The 23,838-nt window shown below is 37.8% G+C and overlaps 1 protein-coding gene and 1 long non-coding RNA gene across 7 annotated transcripts in view; one reads left to right on the top strand and one right to left on the bottom strand.

Annotated features, from left to right (window-relative positions):
- LOC126871416 (myelin regulatory factor-like protein) overlaps positions 1–11,557 on the top strand; it is a 69,021-nt gene extending 57,464 nt beyond the window's left edge. For 2 of the 6 annotated variants that reach the window (XM_050630203.1, XM_050630207.1), the window contains 16 exons: positions 214–423; positions 870–961; positions 1,703–2,025; positions 2,556–2,819; positions 3,138–3,316; positions 3,524–3,728; positions 4,078–4,236; positions 4,318–4,647; positions 4,815–5,074; positions 5,163–5,510; positions 5,655–5,826; positions 5,911–5,986; positions 6,104–6,216; positions 6,293–6,546; positions 6,732–6,960; positions 7,055–11,557. In XM_050630203.1, coding sequence (XP_050486160.1) covers positions 214–423; positions 870–961; positions 1,703–2,025; positions 2,556–2,819; positions 3,138–3,316; positions 3,524–3,728; positions 4,078–4,236; positions 4,318–4,647; positions 4,815–5,074; positions 5,163–5,510; positions 5,655–5,826; positions 5,911–5,986; positions 6,104–6,216; positions 6,293–6,546; positions 6,732–6,960; positions 7,055–7,129 — 3,289 coding nt within the window. In that variant the 3' untranslated portion in view covers positions 7,130–11,557. The remainder of the gene's footprint in view (positions 1–213; positions 424–869; positions 962–1,702; positions 2,026–2,555; positions 2,820–3,137; positions 3,317–3,523; positions 3,729–4,077; positions 4,237–4,317; positions 4,648–4,814; positions 5,075–5,162; positions 5,511–5,654; positions 5,827–5,910; positions 5,987–6,103; positions 6,217–6,292; positions 6,547–6,731; positions 6,961–7,054) is intronic. The other 4 variants (XR_007691646.1, XM_050630206.1, XM_050630204.1 and 1 more) reach the window with 4 other exon arrangements.
- Positions 11,558–13,827: 2,270 nt separating this feature from the next.
- LOC126871477 (uncharacterized) lies at positions 13,828–15,783 on the bottom strand. The gene is made up of 2 exons (XR_007691661.1): positions 14,884–15,783; positions 13,828–14,793 (listed from the first exon to the last, which is right to left on the bottom strand). It is a non-coding gene; the product is annotated as an uncharacterized LOC126871477 (long non-coding RNA).
- Between the last annotated feature and the right edge of the window lie 8,055 nt (positions 15,784–23,838).

Genomic DNA, 23,838 nt, shown 5'->3' with positions numbered 1-23,838 from the left:
AAAAGAAAAATTTCTACGCTTCTAAATTTGTGAACTTTTGTACGAAACAAGCGACTATTCCGGTATTCTGATACCTCATAAAAATCGTAGCTTATGATATCTAATTTTATTAGCACGGAATATCTCGCAATTTTCAGTCGTACGACCAAATTCTCATCCCATTGTGTACCATATTTTTACGCTGCAATTGCACGACTAATTATTTCATGGTAGATATTTCGCTGATACATTGGCGCATAATGAGAACGGGGGTGGAACGACGACACACGGTGGTCGTGTGGAGGCGGCAACCGCTCAACAACCACCGTCTCGATTACCATCGCCGATTACCCAAAGTCATCCGGCCTCGAGTACGTGCACATCCGGTACCACCACTGTACCAAATGGCGCCGCTTACAAGGATCCGCAATCGTACGTTCACCCGTAAGTCGAGTTCGCCTAAGGCGAGGGCTAGAATGTCAACCTCGTGGATTAAGCAATTCGAAACCATTCACGGTTTAAATCCTTATAAATTGATACTCTCTGAGAGCCATTTTTCTGTGCGTGTAAATAATCTAACGGTCGCCATGCAGGTAGAATCTCTTTTTTTTTCCTTTTTTTAAATGAATATTTACGCTGGTTTTTTTCTTTTTTAGTTTTATTTAAAACTACAGGCAACTTAACGCGATAGAAATCGGAAACGGTTATGTCACTTTGTAACGGTAACATAGAGAAGAGGCTATTAAGGAAATTAGAAATTTTGCGATAAATAAATCATTCGTACTGACGTTCTAACATTGATTCATACTCACGATTGGTAGGATGAAATTACTCCGAATCTGAGAATTATTCAGAAGTTTGAAACGCTTTAGCTGGCTGTTTTGTTGTAGACATGCTTTGCCAGAAAGCCCACCGGACAGCGGCAGCGAACCACCGTATTCTCCGCCAGGTCACAACGACACACAACATGTACATTCACCGCGTAAGTTGTAAAAAATATTCTGTTAAATATTCAACGACGCTGTGTTCGATGTTTGATCGATATATATTCCTACATCTAACTACAAGTTCATAAAAATATTCCAACTTTCTCTCTTTATGTATCAACCACTTGGCTTACGTTTTAAGTTCCAATAGCGCGTGCCATAAGCGACAACATGGTCGGTGGCTAATTTTATTTTGCAAGATGTTTGATAAATAATTACTACCAATTGATCGACAAGAAAGAAGGTACTCTCTTGAAGTAAATGATAAATCAATAACATCGACGTAACAAACACGTTTCTCACACGATACCGTAGGCTAAAAGGTTGAACGTCTCGTAACAATGATACTCGGAATATATTTGGTAAACATACTTATGTGGAGGATTAGTCGTCATTTGGTTGAGCGAAATAACGAAAGCGAATTATCGCTGTCGCGATCCGTTAAATATATTTCCAAATAAATAAATAAATTACAGATGAATTGTGAGTCGCTGGTACAAATATAAATTGCGAAATAAATACCCGATAAATACGCGGAAAAACTCTGTAGATCACTTCGATACTTGTTCGCACGTTGATGCTCTTCGACACTGTTCGATGAACTGAACAAAACAACAAGGCAAAACAACAACAAGATTTGAATTGTCCTGACTCGCGTGCCGCGACACTTAGTTAATATTTACGACGATATTTAAAGTATTTTGTGAAAAATTGTCAAAAATCGTGCGCAATTGCAGATCAAAAGGTAGCTCTTCAGGAGATGCTTCTTCATCACCAAGGCAATCAGGCAAATTATGCACCAAATTTACTACCGTCCTCCCCGAGGACTTTAACATCCTCCACGGATTCGATGCTGCTAACTCATACAGTGCTGACGTCTCACCTCGGCCCAGGAACGCCGAATATCCAATCGCAACAACCGATAGGTCAGACTTTAGTACCTCTACCACACGAGCACAGCCCTGGTAACATGAACACGTTGTACTCGTCGTTACAATCGGCACCCAAGAAGAGAAAATTGAGCCAGGATGGTCTTGTCCATGTGAAGCAGGTGCAACGAGTAAAATTTTTTTACTGTCATGATTATACTAAAGTAATTAGATACTTAAGAAACTGTGATTCGACGACTACAGGAAAAGAATATAATAAAGTATATCTTTTGTTTGTTGTCGTTAGAGAGCGATATTACTTTCTATCAATCCGCGTACTATGTTGCTAAAATCGTGTTTTTATTTAATCTCCAGTTTGGAAGAATAATTTTTCCCACTTCTGAATCGCTTAAACATCATCCATCATTTTTTACACGCAACACCTTGTAATTTCATGGATTTATCGTTTATTCTTCGATCTTTATCAACGTAACAGAAAAATTGTAGTACTTGATTGTTCGTATTTAATTAAACGTGTGAACTGAATTATATTTCCTTCCTGTGGTCTTTATTTCCGGATTCAACGTATTAGAATTCTACATCTTGGAGTATAAGTAGATAGACAGAGAATACAAGTGAAAATGTATTTTACGCTCGTAAATATTTGAAAGATGATTGAAAAAGTATCATCGACCGATCTGATACATTTTTATCTCTCCAGGAACCTGAACTGGGTACCGTGGAGCACAGTTGCAGTAGCAGCAGTGCAGTTCTCGATGGCGACGAAGTGGCAGACAATAGCTATATAGATGCCAGCTATCAGTGCATCCGATTTCATCCCTTTCAGCAAACTTCCTGGCACGTTCTATGCGATCATAATCTGAAGGAACTTCCAGTTCCTCATTACCGAGTAGACGCGGACAAGGGGTTCAATTTCAGCAATTCCGACGACGCGTTTGTGTGCCAGAAGAAAAATCACTTTCAGGTATGAGAGTTCCAAAAGAATTTAACAAAATAACCGTTGAATACCATTTAGATTAACAATATGTCGTTTATACGATATCATAGTATCAAAAGATACATGAAATATTCAAAGTATAGCGCTTTTTATAATATTCGATAGGTAAATAATGTACCCAAGTCCTACTCTTCCAACGATATTCTCAAACGTGTGAATTTGCATAAAAATCCGCAATCTGTACCACTCGCGTTACATTAATCACACTTTGGGTTAACAATACTTTTCTTATATATTATTTGAGACAATGAAATCAGCGAATGTAATTACATGAAATATCTTCAGATTACTTGCCACGCTCAGCTCCAAGGTGAAGCTATATTCGTTCGAACCGGTGAAGGTTTGAAGAAGATAAGCAGTTTTCAGCTACACTTTTACGGCGTCAAAGTTGAGTCTCCGACGCAGACTATCAGAGTGGAGCAAAGTCAAAGCGACAGGAGCAAGAAACCGTTCCATCCAGTGACGTAAGTACACAGGCAAATTTACAACGATTCCACATGAATCGATCGAACAGTGTGCATTATTCTTTTTTTGTTTCACATTTTAATATCACACGCGATGTGAAAATCATGAAGCAAAAACGTTTCGGAATCTTTGGTGCGAAATTCTAGCCGCTTTCTCACGGAAACTATTAAAATGGTTACGTTACACTAAAATAGAGCTGCTTTCAGGGTGGAACTAGGCGGCGAGCGTGTTACAAAAGTAACCGTTGGCCGTCTTCACTTCAGCGAGACGACCAGCAACAATATGCGAAAGAAAGGGAAACCGAATCCGGATCAAAGATATTTCCATTTAGTTGTTGGCCTGCACGCACACACCGCTGACCAAGCCAGCTATCAGGTGGTAGCTCATGCGTCCGAAAGAATAATCGTCAGGGTAATTATATCTCTAATTACGATATCATCCGGATTCAATCTGCCACTTAACTTGTCGTAGAAACAAGCAGACGCGCTTTTATCCTGTTACGAGCTATAAATCTTACCGAAGAAATTGTAGAATATTTTTATTTCTTTAGCGAAGAGTAACAACTGTGTTAAATTCACCACACTTCGGTCGTATCGTCCTTCTCCTATTTGTAAAGATAGGAAATAAAAAGGAAAAGAATTTGTCAGGATTAAAGACGATGTTTTCTGAAAATAGCCGATAGATAGACAAAGTTTTATAAAAAGCTGTTAGGCAGAAATATTTTTTAAAATAAAATTTGTCACGAAATGAAACGATGCAGGCAAGTAATCCCGGCCAATTCGAGTCGGAAGGCAGTGGCGTTGGCGCTGAAGGTGGTTGGCAAAGAGGAGCAGCACCGGATAGCGTTTACCATGCCGGCCGAGTTGGAATTAACACGGATAGGCCTGACGAAGCTTTGGTTGTCCATGGCAATATGAAAGTACTGTCATTTAGTTACAATGCTGTAGCACAGATATGACGACTTAACAATGGAGCCATTGCTAATGAATAATGTTCACAGGTGACTGGCCATATTGTTCAACCCAGTGATGCACGGGCGAAACAAAACGTACAGGAAGTGGACACGCGTGAACAATTGCGAAACGTGCAACAGTTGAGAGTAGTTCGTTATAGATACGCGCCAGAATTTGCACAGCATTCTGGTTTGGGTATCAAGCAACAAGAAGACACGGGTGTCATAGCGCAGGAAGTACAGCAGATATTGCCGGAAGCTGTGCTGCCAGCTGGGGACATTGTCCTTCCAAATGGCCAGAGAATCGAAAACTTTCTAATGGTGAACAAGGAGAGGATATTCATGGAGAATGTTGGTGCTGTAAAAGAACTGTGTAAAGTAAGATGCTCATCCAAACTTTTCATCCTTCAACTTCTTTTCCTTCTATCTTTATCCTCTACTTATTATTCCTATATCTTTTTTAATTCCTCTGGTATCCTTATTTTTGTAATTTTTATTTGAACTCGTCGTCAGACAGCGTGCTGAGATTTTGTGAAATTTGTCAGGTAACGGATAGCTTGGAAACTCGCATAGACCAACTGGAGCGAATAAACAAGCGGCTGGCGAAGCTGAAGAGGGGCGACAGTCTGAAAAGTTCGATTAGTACAATCTCTAGTATATCAAGTAACAAATACTCATCCTCTATCAATAGTAAAACTACCGTACAAGGTAAAGGAAAGAAGAGCGAACGGGAGGACGAACTTCTGTGCAGTAATAAGTTTATCCAGATTATCATTGTTATACTTATCCTTATTATGGCGTTTTGGTAATTAAAATTTCTTACATACAACTTGTATATGCTCTTGTACTAAACAAATGACTTGAGTGTTTGATCGAGTGTATTTCAATTTCAGCTTAGTAGCAATGGCGACGTTATACTTCTTAGAATATCAGAAACGTAGCAGCCTCGAGTGGACCGCGGTAGCTAGCAATGGAATGTTGGCTATAAGACCAGTACATCCGTCGACAGCGTCGAGTACGCCTAATTACGATCCTCGGTACAATTCGTTGTTAGATAGTACATTGTCGTCTTCGTATACCAAGCACGGATCCCATAGTAGAGGCTTGGACAGTAGTTTGTCTGTGAAAACCAACGCGTTCTCCACGCAAGCGCCTCATACGAAACAACAGCTTTACTCTCAAGAAATTACTTGGTATCCTATTAGTCATTCTGGGCCGCAACCAAAACTTGAGAAAAATAGGTTTGTAATTATTAATAATTTTAATTATTCCTTGCTTTATTATTTACTAATAATTATTAAAAATTATCGATGTAAGCAATTTACAGTATCCTTTATTCCCTTGAAGTTTGAGATATTTCAATGTGTCGTGTTAAATTATTTTAGCGAATTTCCTGGAAACTGGTTGGGTAGACATGGCGCCGGTGCTATTCCCAGTAACGTGGATGAGAACGATCAAGGATCGGAAGTGGACTCGTCCTTGAACAAAGGTCCAATTCCACTAGGTAGACCGTCGAATTGTCCTAGACACTTTAGCGAGTTTGAAAATCCCTGTCAGGTAACATTTTCTCGAATCGAATCTTTTATTTTGTCTTATTCCTTTTAATGCTTGTATTTTAAATGCATATATATTGTGCTTTAGATATTCTGTTGTACAGCCAAGATTCATCAGTTCGAGGATCCTCAACCTGATCATCCTCCGGAGAAGAAATCAATCTGTAAGTCTCATGTTACTTTGTCTCTAAAATTGTTTTCCCGGATATACTAATACGACGCAATAAGAAATAGTTTCCCGTTGATGTACGCAAACAAGAAATTCCTATTTTATTTTTTAGCAGATCACATAGAACAGCCATTGAACGTGTACGAGGAGAAGCGTAAAATAAGCAAAAGTTTCCAAAATGGTATCAGCCCGTCTGATCCAAGCACGCAGACACTTGTAAAAGAAGTAAGAGAAACATCAGTTAATTTTTTATGTTAAAGATCGTTTTAGATAGCGTAAGAAATTATTCTATTTGTTACAGAACAATTACAAATATCTGCATAAAAGAACAAGAAGAGAAACCGGTAGTGGAGATTGGGCGGAAGTTGCCAGCAACGCTGCCGGATCGTTACCACCAGAACCAAAGCCACAGTTGTGGATAGTGGCAGAAAGCTTTAATACTTCGCTCGATCAAAAGTATTGTTCCGCGTCCTCGCAGGATACGCCGAATAATATATCTTGCATCATTCCTTTGTCCAAATATATGCCGGACGTTCAACTCACGTTACATTTTATGTAAGTTCATAACTTTTTTAGACTATTAAGATACTAATAAAATAAAAAAAATTGTAAGTGAAATAAAATATATCTAAATGCGGTGCAGTAAGTAACAGAATAAATAAAAGTATGATTCTGAATATGTTTCACATTGGAATATTCTGCATGTTTAATTATAATCTGATTCTTCGCTTGTGCTTCAGTGGAATGCCTTGGTACGGCCAAGTAGTGCAACAGTGCTCCTCGCCAACAAGTCCTGGCGTCGATGAGTCTCTAATTTGTGGCCGGAAATACACGATGCAACAACAGGCTCAGCTGAAGATTGACATTGAAAGTAACAACCAACGGGGAGATCAATCCTTTCCCCTCGATGTTGCTCATTATCTCAGGAGAACGTTGAGGTTTCGTGTACCTACTGTACAGCCGCAAGAAGTAATTAATCCTGTCATTTCAAATTAAATCTGTTTTCTCTCAAAATGTTCATAAATATTATAATTTCTCTCTTCTTTCGATTTCTCTGTTACAGAATATCTGCAAGAATAAACACGGTGTCGATTACTCGGAGTACACGTTGCACTTTTATCGAGATTGCGACGAATGATTACTTTCTTAACGGAAAAATATTCTATCCGTTGAACATCTATGCAGTCAGGACCTTCTTGTGCCTTCGTGACATATTCCGTCTCCATTTTCTTCAACTATGAAATTATATACAATGTGTTTGGTAATATATCTATAATATACATATCGTCAAATAACTCTGTAACTGTATTTTATATGTTATTACGATATACTATGTAGGACGAAGACTATGATGATCAATAGGAACGGATAGATCTTACAAACTCAAACTAGATGTAATGTAGTAGGACTTAGAATTTCCATTTCATCGGTTAGGAAATTATACGTGCTCCTTTGCGTTAAAGACATTGAGGGTATAAAGAATTCATTAGTTGATGGGTGGTAATTCAAAGATTTTATTATTTTTCTTGTTGTAGAAAACATGAAAAGCTGTAGCGAAAATAACGTTATTAAGTGTAAAATATTGTACAAAATGAATTAAATTTAACGTTAAAGATGAAATTTTTCAACTTGTATCAATACATATATACCTATTATCTCTTTTTAAATCAGAATGATTTCAAAATCACACCCATCAACTACAATCAAGGATCGTAACTTATCGTTCCAATCATTTTTACGTTATTTATACTCATGTACAGAATATTATCAATATTATTACTATTATTATTATTATTATTATTATTATTGTTACTACTATTATTATTATCGAAGGAATATTCGCACTACATTAAGAGAAAAAAATCTAACGATCGATGTTCCAGTCAAATCATATCTTTGGTTTAATTTATCGATTATATTCTATGTACAGCCTATATATTTTCATTCATTGTCGATCTACACATTCACTATCTAAAGACAAAACGTATCACGTAGAAAAATAGATATATTCTTTAAAAAGTAAAATGGACTTTTCAATGGGACAGAAACTAGGAAGACCTTCAACTAAACGTGAATAATTTATCAAAAATGTCTATTTATTAAAAGTGTACAAAGCAATATCGGTCATTCTTTATTAACTTTCTTCTTAAGATCTTGATGTTGCACGATCTTAAATTTCATTTGGATACGATAAACATTCACGAGGCGCGTTATCATAGAATTTCAAGTTCCTAAAAAAGGTATTTGTATGATAATTGTCCATTTCGTATGGTAGAATTAGTTGCATACACTTTATTTGCACCTACTCTCTAAGCAATCTTTATTCGTTTCATGCGAGTAGATCGCCACTATTCACATCGAATCATTATTATTGATATCACTATTATTGTTGCTAATTATAATACCTAATAAGACTACTATCATCGTTACGTATCTGTAATTAAATTCAAGTTATATCTTTGCATTCATGAGATTCCAAGTGCTATCCTATAATTAGTTACTTTACTTTTAAACATCTTAAAACAAGAGGAAGAAATAATTATCTATTGACATGCAGGATGTTAAAAGACGTTGCAGTCAAATCTTAAAGGCATCGAAACAAGCAAAACATCTTAATAAGCAAATAGCTGCAGGAATACAAAGTTTCAAAGTTGTACTATTTTTTAAACTACTATTTTAATAAGTTTTATCTTCTAACATAATAGCAGAGATTTATTGGCACTCTATGCTTGTAAAACTACAACGACATCCTTTTATTTATTATTGCCGAGTGACATCATATGCTTGTCTACAATTATGTAATACTAGTTGTACTAGCTTATTTTATTTGATTTTGTAATAAGCGAACAGTCGTAACAGCTCGCTTTAGATGTTTTAAACATTGACCTAGTTAAGTCTGTTACTCCATCAGAGTAACATTCATAGCTAAAACTATTTTCTGACCATCAAGCGAATAATTTTGTGCTCCTTTTTATTCAGATATTTTTATTTCTTTCGATAACTTTTGATCAAATATATGCTGCTTGCTCGACTGCTACATTTTTTAGTACCCTGCATATATACACTACTGGCCAGAAATTTCAATCCAGTTAGTTCAAGCTCTATTACATCAAACCTCTTGTTGACACTGTTATTAATTCGATGTGATTCGAATTAAATAGATTGACTAAGAACATTGATCAAACCTCTTGAGAACCTCGACTAAAGAATTTTCTAAAGCAAGTTGATATATCGTTGAACGCATACGTTCAACGAGATCGTGCAAAGATTCCAAGCTTTCGGCCAGTTGTGTACGTACAAATTAACACATCGTCGTTGTAATACGATTAACATAATTTATCGTAATTTCATTTGTATCTCTCTGAGACAAAATCCAATTTCTCTCACGCGTTATTCCACTCTTCTAATTTTGTATTTATCTCTCGTGTATATGCGATCGAAACGCGCCACTTCTGCCGTCCATACGTTTTTCTTACGCGGAGACATTTTATTGTATGTTTTAAGCGAATATTGACAAATATCCACGTATATAATATATACATATATACATATATATATATATATATTTTTACAGAGAATATAAGCTCACACGCACGAACTTACGGTTAGCGCGTATCAATTTTTCATGTATGTGGATCGTGTAAAAAGAAGACGACGCTGTTGTACAGTAATTATACGTAATGATACGCGTGATAATAATAATTATATGTATAAACGCAGATATACACGCAACGTATAACACACACTGAAACATTAGAAATGTTCATTAGAAAGTAAAGTAGATATAGTCATGTAAGAAAATTCGACCGTTCAATTCAAATTTATTCGACGATAGTTTCCATAGTATTATCGCATTCTCGATACTTTATTTCATCCGCAGTTTCATCTTCTGATTTCTTTTTATTTATGTATACCTTTCTGGTTCGATAAAATGATTACAAACATGTGAAAAGATTTGTCAAGAATAACAAATGATGAATCGTGTTTTGACTATTAATATTATATTGCCTAATATATATATATATATATATATATATATAATATATATTTAATATAAATATGCGTGTGCATATGATATCACAGTAATATTGATATTCCGTGTATAATTGTTCGTAAATGTTCATTTTATACAAAATCTACTGAAAAAAGAAAAAAAAAAAAGACGAGTAGGTCTTGTATAAGGATCGAATGAGAGAGAATATTTGATGTATTATTTCCTTGGAGAATTCTACGAACAATCGACATTTGTATATTTTTCATTTATCATTTGTAACGCTTTATTGTTGCTTTTACGTTCGTTATCGTTTATTGTATCGCTATAATGTATCAGAACTTGTTATTGTTTTATATTTCCACGTACCATACCGACAGGTATCTGAAAGAAGCAAAAAAAGGAAGAAAAAGGGAAGAGAAGGATCTACGTATACAAATTTTAGTTCATTTTTCATGACTCCGCAGGAGGGTTGATTCTTTTCCTTTTGTTTGTTTTTTCTAACTAAAACGAAAATAGACAAAGTGATCGCAGAAGTGTCATAGTGTTGGAAGCAAGGCAAAAATTTCGCAATAAGATAGAACGTCTATAACGATAAGTACATATTTCGTAAAGAAAGAATTTCTCTTTTAATATAAGTAGCATAATCTCGTAAGCCCTAAGTAATCGTCAGTAGGATTTGTACATATAGTTTCTAGCGTATAGCGATGGTACGTGTACTACTTGCGGTAAAAGAACGTTCTGAAAGACGTTCGTCTTCGAGCGAATTAGAGATCGTAATATGTAATTATACGTAATTGTAATGCTGTCGATGGAAAAAGACGAATTACACGGAGACATGTAATTTTCCAGTGATATTGTACGCGTCGCATCATCCGATCGATCCGTATAATTGATAAGTTAATTTACAATATTTAAATATTTAAATATATTGGTATCTATATTTATGGAAATTACCTGGTAAAATCGAATCTACGATAAACTGGATATTAATTTTAGAATCTCTTCTTCGACGAATTTTTAACGATGGCGAAAGGTTTCTTTGTTGAACGCTTTTGTTTTATTTATTTCTTTTCGGTGATCTCTGAAAATGGCGAAAGCATAGTTGTTAAAACTCGAGATATCGAGTGAAATTAATCCTAATTATAATTAATGTGCAATTTGAACGAGGTATATTAAAAAAAAAAGAAAAGAAAGAAGAAAAGAAAAGGAAAGAGAGGATACTTTGAACGTGATCAATGAATAAATGCAATTGAACGATTGACTCGCTAGTCTCATTATACTCTGTTCTAACGTTTCTCTTTTTTTATTAATATCAGACGCATCTTTTATTTGATCAATCAGACGATTTATATCGTCGCTCGTCGAGCATCGAATAGCGCTATTTATGTATATTTGAACAGACTAAAAAGCAAAAGATGGGAAACGCATGTAAATGTTATATTCACGTATTTATGAACGTATTGTTAAGCCAAATATACATATATATATATATATATATATATATACATATAAATATATACATACACGTAACGAAACTGTATTCGCAGGAAAATAAAGATATTGCTCCAGAAACCTTCCTTTCATCTTTCACTGCGTAAAACAGAATTAACTATTCGTCTCGATTTGCGTGCTACGTTTAAATTAATCATAATCTGATCGATCGATCAAATAATCGAAAAGAATACCCGCACCGACGTTCTAATAATTTTCTTGCAACTGTAAATTAAACCTCGCTAAAAGAGAAATAAATAAAAAAGCGGAGTTCCCGTTGATTTCGATCAGGCCAGTAGAATAGGAACCGTATCCGACCTTGAGCTATTAAGTAGAATAAGAATCGTGGTCAGACGAGTTCGGCAGAATGTTCCGCGGATCGTAAAAGTGGAGTAGCCCCGCGTTTCTTCTCGTCTTTAAACAAATGGAACGAGTCTCGGCGTTTAGATAAGTGGAATAAGACATCGTAGTCGGACGTCATGGCACGAAACAGATTGGACTCGCGTACTTCGATCGCAATCGTAATTTTTCTACGATTCTTTGAATTCAACATCGATCGATAGCAAGGCAACGTCGATTTACTTAAGAAAAAATTCTCCATCGCACGAATTCGATATCGTACGACTTATCGGACATTTTTCAGAATTGTTCAAATTATTCTTGAATCGGAAACAGAAATGTTCACGAGATATTCGTAAAAATATTCTTGTGTGGCCTTAATGTTTCATTGATTCTGAAGTTTTACGCGAGTTTCGAGAAACCATCGTACGGCAGAAGTTTCCATTCACAGAACACTCTGTTCTATCTGGAAACACGTTATTTATTTATCTCGAGGAACGGATATCCGCCACAGCAAATGCAAAGTCGGTCAATGAAAAGCCACGGTACGAAAGATCGTCGATCAAGCATCTCGTGGAAGCCAAAAACGTGACGTGGAAGAGCGAAAATATCGTTCGCGGTCCCTAAATAGCATACAGCCATCGTCGCGGTTTCCGCGTCTGCTCGACGTCCGCCTGTCTTTCAGCTACCGCCACGATTCGTCTGTTATTTCGACAAGTCCGGTCCCTGTTCGACGCGTCGTCGATATTTTCGTCGACGTCTTGTCATCAACGTCGAAACGTGTCTTCTTTCAGTCGCTTTTATCGTAAACCGTCCCCTGCTATTCTTGCTGTATCAAATTCTACGGATACGTCTACTTTGACAAACCTATAAATCCAGTTCGAAAATATCGACAAATTTGACAAGTTGTTTCGCTTGATTTCCGGTTGTATTCGAATCGGCTGAGCGTCTTGTCGCTTGGCTCGCAGGGTCCAGCAAGCGGAGACTCGAAAGCTTAGAATTTGACGACTCGTAGGATCAAAGGATCGATAGTTCGAAAATTTGCAGAAACGAAGGATCGCGGGTTCCTGGGCAGACCAGCGGCTCGATGCTCCAAACATCGTCGCAACGAAGTAAATAACAAAAATTCGAAGAAACTTTAAGGATGGAAAATAGAATTGAAAGATCCAAAGATTGAGATTTTAAGAATCAACAGCTCGAAGATTCGAGTTTCAGAGCTGAGAGACTCGAGACTCGTGTCGATCTGTACATTCGTACAATTTCCACGGTTCGATAACTCAACGCTCGGGAACTTCAGGATAAAATGAAGGGGAATCTGAAAATTGAAAAATCGACCAAAGATCCACGTTTCCTTCTGTAATCACCGTCACAGCTGCTATTTCAGCGTAATTAAACGCGTCTCGCGAACACTGTGCGCAAAGCTTCAACTCTACCTACGATACGCTCGTCTTGCGACAGAACGACACGTGCGAGCATCGTGCGTGAAATTGCAACTTGAAGATTGAACGACTCGTCACGCTGCATAGAAATTTACACCCACCAAGAAGACGGTGCATGCCAGCGGGCAGCAACTCGAGGAATTCGAAACAATAACGTCGAGACGCTAAACACAGTGTCAACGACACGCGTCCATCGAGATACGACCATTTTCAAGCGTTAGCTACCGGCTATTTGATATATATAAATGTATGGAGAGAGAGAGAGAGAGAGAGAGATTTGGCAGTGATGGTTGCATTAGTCACGAATGGTATTCGCGATTAACGATTAGCTCTCACCTGGATCGGTGCCACTTACTCATTCAAAATAGAAGGCGACCATTCCGTGTCCAATTTGTGCGAATATTTCCGTCCAAATGCATAGAACCATCATCGTAGAATGAACTGGCTCATCGTTTCACAGTTTCTCGGAGAAATTGAAACGTTTACCGTGACTAATGAAGAAGTAGCGACACGCGATAAGATGAAATATGTAACTTGGAATGTTTCATTTTCGGACAAACTTGTGGGATGCAATTTATTATTTTTTTTTTTTTTCGGTAGGTAGGCTATTTTATAATGTATTGTTTTATACAAATAAGGAGAGACAAAAGTGTACAATGTATATCTTGTTGATGTTTACCGGGCAAAGATACAGAAAGGCACAATAAGAGGAAATACGTAACTTCATTTTCGAGTAATTCGTGGATAGGGGAAATCGTTTACGAAAGAAATTATTTCGTAAATTTGAAGAAGATAAAATGATTATATACATGTCAAATAAACATTTGGATAGCAATAAAATACATTTTTAATAGGACAAAATGTGTTATGTACTTTGGAAATCGATATATTAAATCGAGATGTATTAAATGTTAAAAGATTGATATCTTCCATCGAGATAAATTATTCCTTCGACGAACAGATTAAAATCTGCTACTTTATAAATAAATCAATATTTCTATCTCAAAAAACAGAAGAGGAAAAAAGAACGATTTACTTCACCGGCGGATGTTCCTTCGATAAATAGAATAAAACCTGCCGTTTTATAAATAAATCCTTCGAACGACGAATTATTTATTTACGTGAGCGTAAGTGTGTAAACTCGTATCTGCTGTGAACAAAATAATAATAGCGGAGCGAAACGCTTAACGAGCCACACAAAGCCAAAATGTTTTCTTTAAATCGAGCCATGAATGAGACTTTCTATTCATTAAAGTTCTAGGTACCAACTTCTGTTTACAATCAACAATGGAACATTTTATATAATAGCAGGCAGGTGAAATCTGTGAAAGGTATTCGAAGCGGAGGCACAAAAGAGGGTTCGTCGAACACTCGAAAGGTCGTAAATTCCTCTATCCGTGACCTTGGTTAGGCGCCAGCACTCGACCTTCTCCAGATGGCTCGCATAACTTCCCCTTTTTATCGTCCGAGGTTGCTCGAATTTCTCTTACGAAAAATAAACCATATTCCTCGTATTTCGTTAATTTCACTGTTCCTTCTCTAATTTCAAAATAAAACGTCCAGCATAAACATATATACTTTGAATAATTCTCAATAAACTTACTTCGTTCGCTATTTCGACAAACTTACGTCGATCGTTGCTATTCATCTCGTTATGAAAACGTCCTAATGTTATCCAGTTTATTCGCATCCTCGTAAATTATTAAAAGTTGTTTCTTGTTCCGATTACCAATTTTCTGATTATCGCTTCGTCAGACGTTCGTCAGACGTTATCGTCTAACGATTGAGAATATCAGAAGATTAGAATATTAGAAAATATTATTATCGACGTAAGATCGACGATATCGTTATTTACCTTTCCCGATGCAAATTCTACCACCTATAAATAATCAGGGTCGAGCACGAGGAACCACGCGAAAAACGCTAGAAACTCTGTGCTTCTTTCGCGAATAGACGGTCGAGATTTTTCTACGAGACGCACCGAGCTGCCTCAAATTTATTTATAACGACTGCCTCCTCTTCTTGTTGCGAAGCAATTCGGTGCAATTGAGTTTGTCGTCCGCGTGTTCGTGTATTGGTCGTTCGAGGTGGCAGAGGGTGTCGTCTCGCAACGTTTTACGACTCGAATCTACAGCGATTATGTAAGCACGTTGACGCTGATTCGCCTAATTACTTCGGGATTCGGTGGTGGTTGCCAGCTGCTGTCGAATTTGCTGCGCAGTTCGCGAAATTAAGAAGAAACCAAAGAATAAGGAACGCGGCGAGAAACATTCGAGTGCTGCGAGCGTCGGAAACCTCGAACTGTGACAAATTCGAGAATTACCTGTTCAGAATGTCTCACGCACCACTCTAATTGTATAATTGTAAACTCGCGATAATTGCAAACTACAGCCGCGACAGCCCAGTTTTTACGACGTCGCTTTTAATTCTACGATCGTCACGGTGGCTCGAAAATTACCGCCAGGATAAATATCGTATCGTTGTACGCGTCGTTATGTACGTGTTAGTATAATAATATAACATTATATGGTAAATATAAGCTTTTCTAAAAACATGATAAACCTCTGTCTTTCTTCTAGCTTTTCTTCTAGTAAAGAGATATACAAAAAAAAAAGAAGATCAGATTTAATTAAATATCGATATCGATATCGTTTCTAGGTTTCTCCGTAATCGGAAGAGCTGAGGCGACAGAAGGTGGAGAAAAATTCGTCAGGTAAAATTAAACGCTTTTTAATGGTACGTCACGTGGCGCGTGAGTCCGGTCCGGAAGCGAAGGCGTTTCAAACATTTCGAGGTCAATTTTATTTCTTTAAGCTGACACGCACATACGTACAGACCTAAAAAAAAAACACAAAAAGAAATACCAAAATATCTACGTCTGTAAACAACCAATTGGAAAGTCTATACATTCGAGCTTTAATTGGAGAAAAGTTTAGCGTACGAAACGCGAGAAACGACACAAATGCCGTAGCATTTTGCGATACCAAAACTTATCTACAAAGCGGAAAAGGAATTTTCTAGACGAGTTTGTCGTCTGGTTGAACGACGAATCGGAAGGTAGAAATTTCCGCGCTGACAAAGACACCGCCGTACCTCCGTTCAGGAACAGTGGAACATTGCACGAGCGACACGACCACATTTTTGAATTATTTATATCCTACACGTGCTCCAGCTCTGATCCCGCCTGGTTACGTTACATTAACTTCGCGTTCCGAACGTTTTCGCTTATTATTTCCACTTTCTCAGTTCGCGACAGCGCGAGTCAGACGATGAACGACGAGAGAAACGTGCAGGAGCATCGCCATCGTGAAGGTCGCCGGCGAGAAGCTCGATAAAGCGCCGTGCCGTGTCAAATTCCTTAAAATTAATTTTAGAAGCTTTTTTATGAGCACGGAAGGACGTGGCGCGTGATTTTCGCGTGGTTCATCGTCGCGGGATTCCTCTTGGCGCTTGTCGTATCGTATAGTTTTATCGAAACACCAACGACCACTCGCTCAAGCTTCTCTCGAGGCTTCTTCCTGTTATTTTCGGGTTTCTTCTTTAATTCGAATCGAAGAATAATACAAAGTTTATGGTCTTTTGTACATTTCTTTTTTAAGATCTCCAAATCCTCTAGATTTGTCGAGCTTTCTCATTATTTGCTTGAAATACTTCGTACTCGCTTCAATCTTTCAAGATTGTTTTTCATGCAAGATTTCTTGATTCAACTCTGCTGATTTATTTTCACTTGGTTTAGGATACACTTTGGAAGTCATTTACCAGATGTCCAGCTGGACAAATTGTAAAGTGCAAATTAAATAATAATAAGAAGGAAAACTTTAGAAGGTTTTCTCGTAAAAACAGCATCGCAAGGCTATTGTCACAGGGCCATAAAACAATAATAGGATAACCACGCTTGACAAACCTTCTGCAGGCCACAGTCATCGAGTCCCAAGCCGAGAAGACAGTAACAGGATAGCCACCTGTGACTGACGTCCGGTGACGACTACTCCACAGGGCTCAAACCTACCGAAACATACAAACCTACCCAAAATCAGCACTCGACGCACTCTGTTGCAAGATTCTCAACCGTACGCACTCTGTTATAACACTCTGCACCGCTACTCTGTTGGATTCGTACAATAAATGTTACTGTCATATCTAAAAGTGCGAATTTGTTAACTTACGAGACGTTCGATCAGTTAATTTAGTGATTTCTTGTGTCTCCTACGCGACGCTATCGTGTGCAACGTGCTCACGTAGATAATTCCAGTGCTCTATCAGACACGTGTATCTATCACACACGTACTACCTTTGTCAAAGAAACTTCAAATGCGTCGACGACAGATCGCGCGCGCTTGTAATTTTCTAATTTTCATCTTAAGACAACTCCGATTAAATAGAAGGCGTAAAACGTACAAGCGAGGCGTTGTTGAAATAGAAAGTGTCGAAATATATTTCATTTATCGATACACATTACGTGTAACGTTATTATTAGCTTGTCCGAAAATTATTAGCTTTTGTCGTTTTATGAGGAAATAATAGACGTTTCTTGTTTCATAATAGTTTGTCGAATTACGTACGATCCATTTTCTTCTGTCGAGATAAACACCGCGACAGACTTGTTGTACATTGTTGTAAAAAACAGGTTTGCGAAATAAAGACACTTTCCGGACAAGCTAATATATTCGAAGCTGTATAAATATCTTTCTGAGATCTGCACAGTGTGTCTACGAGACGCAACGTATGCACGTACATACGTAGACGCAAGTTTCGTCATTCTGTTGTAACGAAGCACCTGTCTCATAATTGTACCCTATCCAAACGTACGTGCAAATCCGTGCGCAGAAAGTGGAATTATCTGCCATAAATCAGACTCGGACAATCGCATAAATCCCGCGTCTATATATCAAGTACGAAACATTCTTATCTGCGTTATATTCAATGGAAAAATTAGAACTGCAAATATCAACAGTGTAAATATTTAATACTTAGATCGTCGATACCAACTTTCTTGAGATTTATTCCGAGAATATGTACGTCTGAGTCCAAGTGAAAGCGTCCATCATATGTCAGACACGCTGCACCGCCTCGGTTCAATTAAATCGTTTCTAATTTTTTATAAACTGCTGCAATATTTATGCCGTACAATTAACCAAGAAAATTAGAACCAGTGCTTGGCTCGAACATTCGTAGACCGACAAGGCCGTTAATTACGAATTAATTTATAGGCAAAGTGGCGAACATACTGTAGGATCAATACTACGATTAGTTTACTTACAATAAATGGATTAGACAACAGATGTTGATTAAACAGGAAACGATGTTTGTTTAAACGTGAACTAATCGCAATAACGTATTATAATTAAGACAACTAGATAATTATTAATTTAAAGCTCTCGTCAGCACGGATCCAACGCTCTCTCGATAACGCAACTCCCACTCTCTGACTTCTCAACTCACAATGAATGTTAATTCGTTTATGTCCCTTTGCAAACCCTTGTCTTTTGTCTTAGCCTCGTGTTCCGCAACCGCTTGTTTATAATTCGCCCGACATCCCCCGTCCACGATACTACAATTTGCGATATACGGAATGTGAGCGACGTGTTAGCGGTATGTACAGATTGGAGAACATTGGATTTGAGATGTAAATTGTAGAATGTTAATGCAGAACATAATATCTGGAAGAGGAATTAACAGGAAATGCGAGATGCGAGAATTAAACGCTATTTTAATTGGTCGAGTAAGAGAATCTGCCTGCAACATCGAGGCCGGTGTGCAAGCAAAACAAAATTTATTCATAACCTTTGATCCAAATATTTTCTCACGTGCTGACAAATATTTTTACTGCGTCGACGAGCACATCTTAACAGCAGACCTTCGTCGTAAACATCCCGTGATTTGTTCGATGAATCGCCATTGATAATCAGAACCACGCAATGGTATCGCACGTACATACTAGCGAATCGCGTTATTTCCATGCCAATTCTAAGAATTTTACGTTGAAGCTACCCGATAAATATTATCTCTGCGCATACCATTCGATGAAATTTCAATCCTACGCTTCGCCACAACAAAGTCGAAGGATCGCTGAATTTTCACCGAACGATCGTCCATATTCAACTCGTAGCGATCTCGCGAAGAAAATCGCGCAACGGCCTGTCTGGACTCGTTTTAAAAGGCCAAAGATCTCTTCAAACGAAGTACGAAACTAAAGTCGCTCTTCTTCTCAAAATTGACAAATCCAGGCAATTGACGAATCTCCCCTTTACAAAGACAATCGACAATTAAGACAACAAGACGAAGACAGTAAACAGTCGAGTTACGATATTTTCTCGCCGTTCGCAGACGAAAACTGTACCGTCGCGGTGTCGAAGCTATAACCGGAGAATTAAGTTCGAAGCTGCGAAAGCACACTCTGTGCTCTTTAAAACGAACCCGAGTAGACCATCTTTTTTCTTCTCGTCAAGTTCCAGCAGTTCGAACATCGGCCAGTTTTCAGTGAAAATTTAGCGATTCTCGAATTGCAACTTCCCTACGAATCTGTCGAACGACCCGAAATTCCAAACACCCAACGTGAGATTCGCCGACAGTACGCAAAAGTGGAAGGTCGCACGGTTCCGAGCTACGTTCCGCTCATTCTTCTTTTAGCGTAACGTCGCTCGCGAGTTCCAACTGACCGACGTCCGATCCGCGAAACCGTAAAAGGAATCAGCTCCGGCGTCGAAGAAACAACGACGACGAATTAGTTACGTTTGTAGGTGGTTGGATGTGATCAATGAACGACGACGTCACCGCTGACATTTATAACGACGAGCTACAAACACAAGCTACGAGTCGGCTAGCAACGACACGGATCGCTCGCGTACGCTCGCACCGCCCCCTCCGCCTTCGATCGAGGACGTTGCACTAAATTTACCTGCGATGCGTCAGAATTCTCGGTTTTTCAATAGTATCGCATCTGCGAACGTGGGCCGCGTATTTAGAATTCGAACCTGTGATTCACGTTGAATGAACGGGCGTGATCTGTTGCGTAGGTCAGTGAAGAACCTTCGCGCTGGGGTTGCTTCGGTTACGGTGGACATTTTCCCAGAAAATATTTCTCTGTATCAACGACTGACTCTGGCCGTGCTTACCTGTCCGTGTATTTATAGTCTTCGAAGACGTTCGAAGGGGACACGTTGCGCTAAACTATTAAGATACGAAAGTAAATACGAAAGTATAGCGAAACGATGACGGAAGAGCCCGTCTCATCGACCAAGCATTTTGTCATTTCTTCTCGGGACGACAGTCGCACTGATTCGTTTTATAGTCAGAGATTAACCACGCGTTTTTTTCATAAAGAGTTTCGATAATTGCGAAAAAGTACAAACTGTTAACCAGTTAGCTGTCGCGACCACTTTGAAAAGTGTGTAACATTGGAAATAAAAGTTATGACATAGAATTAAGTTGTAACGAAATGACTGTTTTATTTTCTTCATTTTATCGCCGTTCGTCTACTGCGATTACTCAGTTGTCAAATTTAACGTACGAAAGACGAAGACAACGTGAACTCAAAGATACCGCTTCGCCTCTTTCCTTGTCTTTAAAGTCGAAATACCTGTCGAAGCAATAGTTTGTCGCAACGTTATAAAATACGTACGATGCCATTGAAAAGATTCGATCACCTTAATTTCCCAGAAAACGTAAGATATTAGGAAATAAAATTGCGTGCGTCCGACGAGCCCATTAAAATGCAACCTGATTCGATTAAAACGTTTTTGCGCAAAACCAACAAGGGACCACTTACTTTAGACAGAAATGTGTTGTTTTAAAAAGAAAAATAAACTTTAAGGTGCTATAACAATTATTCAAATAAACTTTTCGACGAAATGTTTTAGTTCACCCAGAAGAAAAATATACAATAATTTAATCCTTTTATGGTTTTTATTTCAGTCAAGAATTACGAGGTGGATCTTTCCCGCCGATTAAAGACTGCAACCCATGAAATAGGCTTAGAAATCTGTTGTAATGTTTGTTTTTTACTTTAAAAAAATTTCTTTGTATTCGTTGCATATATATAAAGCCATGCCTCAAAATTCAATAACTTCGTTTCTTCCTTTCCCTTCTAAAAAAAATCACAAAAAGACGCTGTTTTAGAACATTCTAATTCAGGACACCCCTTTAAGAGTGAACAGTTCTTGTCGACGCCGTCATCGTTCCAATTATTATTACTCCGGAACGGAAGTCCTCGAAATTGAGCCTGTCCACGTGACGTTCGCGTGACAATCTAGCGAATGTTGGACGCGAAATCGGTGCCAAAACGAGAACCGGAACGAGTATGGGTACTCGTCTCTTGTAACGAGCAGAATCTCGCGTCGTCGCTAGAACGTCTTAAATTAACTTAACACGACAGAAACTGTTTGTCACTGACGAGATGGCGATATACGAGCTTAAGCGGACAGACGAACGCCCTATGGCTGATCATAAATCAGAAACTCGGCTAGAAATTTTATCGATATCTCGATTTTGAAATTGGTGCAGAGGCTCGATGTTTCTGAAGCATTGTGTGCATGCCAAGGGGAAACTTGGAATCCGTCGATGACACGTGAAGGAGATGAGCGTTGCGTGTTCTGTTCGATGCAGGAAATTCGCACGAGAAATTTTGATGCAAATTCGAGAATTTTATTTCTACGTGGTTGATACGTCGATGATTAACGAGAGACTGGAAAATGTCGTTGAAACCAGCAAATTAATATTCCATAACGACGTCGATGATGTTAATTTTGGTGCACAAAGGTACTGTATGTAGTATTTGATAGAAATAGCGAGTAACAACGATTATAACGAGTGGTAGACTAAATAATGTGACGGTGTTATTTAATAACAATAAGTAGATATATGGCAATCTACAGGGTGGTTGGTAACTGGTGGTACAAGTGGAAAGGGGGTGATTCCACGCGAAAAAAGAAGTCGAAAATATAGAATAAAAATTTTTCGTTTGAGGCTTTGTTTTCGAGAAAATCGACTTTGAATTTTCGCTCGGTACGCGTGCACTTTATCGCGTCTCGTTATAACGTACCGCACGCGTACCGAGAGAAAATTCAAAGTCGATTTTCTCGAAAATAAAGCCTCAAACGAAAAATTGTTATTCTATATTTTCGACTTCTTTTTTCGCCTAGAATCACCCCCTTTCCGCTTGTACCACCAGTTACCAACCACCCTGTATAATCAGGTAATAAATGTTGAGTTTATTAGATGTATGAACAGAGGAACGTGTGGATAAATTGCAAAATAGAAAATATATTTTAATACAGAAGTGTAAGTACAAGTAGGAATATAATTTGAGCTGGTTCTGATTCGCATACTAGCAGCGTTACCCTATAACTAAAAACCCGGAAGCCTGTCTACTGTCTATGGTCTGCCTTCGTCCTTGAGAAAACTAAAAAGATCAGATATAGAGTTTTCTTAGACGTGGTGACCACTTCAACAATAAATAAATCGATAACACGTAGTAATTATTTGTTGAGGTTGAGATTGACCGATTGATGAACGAGTGGATGAATTTGTAATAGAAAATTGTATTGCAATAATTAAAGGTATAAGTATAATGTATAAGTTTATGCTGATTCAGATCATTACTCTCTTAGTGTCATTAGACAATGGAACGATAGGAAGCACGTTCATATATTTCTAGCAAAAGGACATTACCAAAAAAGTTAAGCTTTGGCTAGAGGCTGCAGGGAACATAAATAGAAATCTGATTATTAATTACTTTGTTCCTAGACCTTGCAACCCAAAATATACTGTATACTGAAAGGTACAATAATATGCAGCGCTCCTTATTTAGAATATTTCTGCGTAATAGCAGTCTCCAGGTCACGGATATACATAAATAAAGATGTAAATTTTTTCTTCAAGTAATTACTTCGATATTATTGAATAGGCGATAAGTAACAATTAACGAAGTAAAAGTAAAAACCAATAAACAAGAAATAGCAGTAAGAGGTAAATAGCAAACAACGAGCAACGACTAACGTAAAGAGTGTAACGAAACACCATAAACCAATTTAATTGTACTATTTAATATTAGGTTGTTCGGAAAGTTCCTTTCGTTTTATAAGGAAATAAAAGACGCACAATGTTTTCTATTTTATTTCTATTAGTTTATCGAATTATGCACGAACATAATTATAGAAATATGGATGATACCTAATTCAATAAAATAATATAAAACAGAAATTGTTGTTCGTCTATTATCAACTTATGATACGAAAGAAACTTTTCGGACAACTCAATATACTAAACAGTATTACTATTTCAATACCAGATAATGAATACTAATATCGTAACGCACGTATCGTAGAAACTAGCGAGTAATCTTCACTAGTAGTAAGAAAGAATCTATAAATAAATGAAACGACAAAGTCCGTGACGAATAAATTCATTCATCGATTTCTATCTTAACGGAATTGTCTACTCAGCGTCTAATTTAGTCGGCGTATGCTGAAAACGATGGCCATGTGTATGGACTGGAATTTCATTGGAAGATGCCGGCATTTAAAATTAGCACGGAACGCGTATCATTCGCACGCATCGGTCCAAACGAACGTTCGATTCTACGTT

This window comes from Bombus huntii, chromosome 11, assembly GCF_024542735.1.
Source record: "Bombus huntii isolate Logan2020A chromosome 11, iyBomHunt1.1, whole genome shotgun sequence".
Classification (NCBI taxonomy): Eukaryota; Metazoa; Arthropoda; class Insecta; order Hymenoptera; family Apidae; genus Bombus; species Bombus huntii.
Note: the sequence above shows the minus strand (reverse complement) of the source record. Positions and strands in the feature narration are given on the sequence as shown.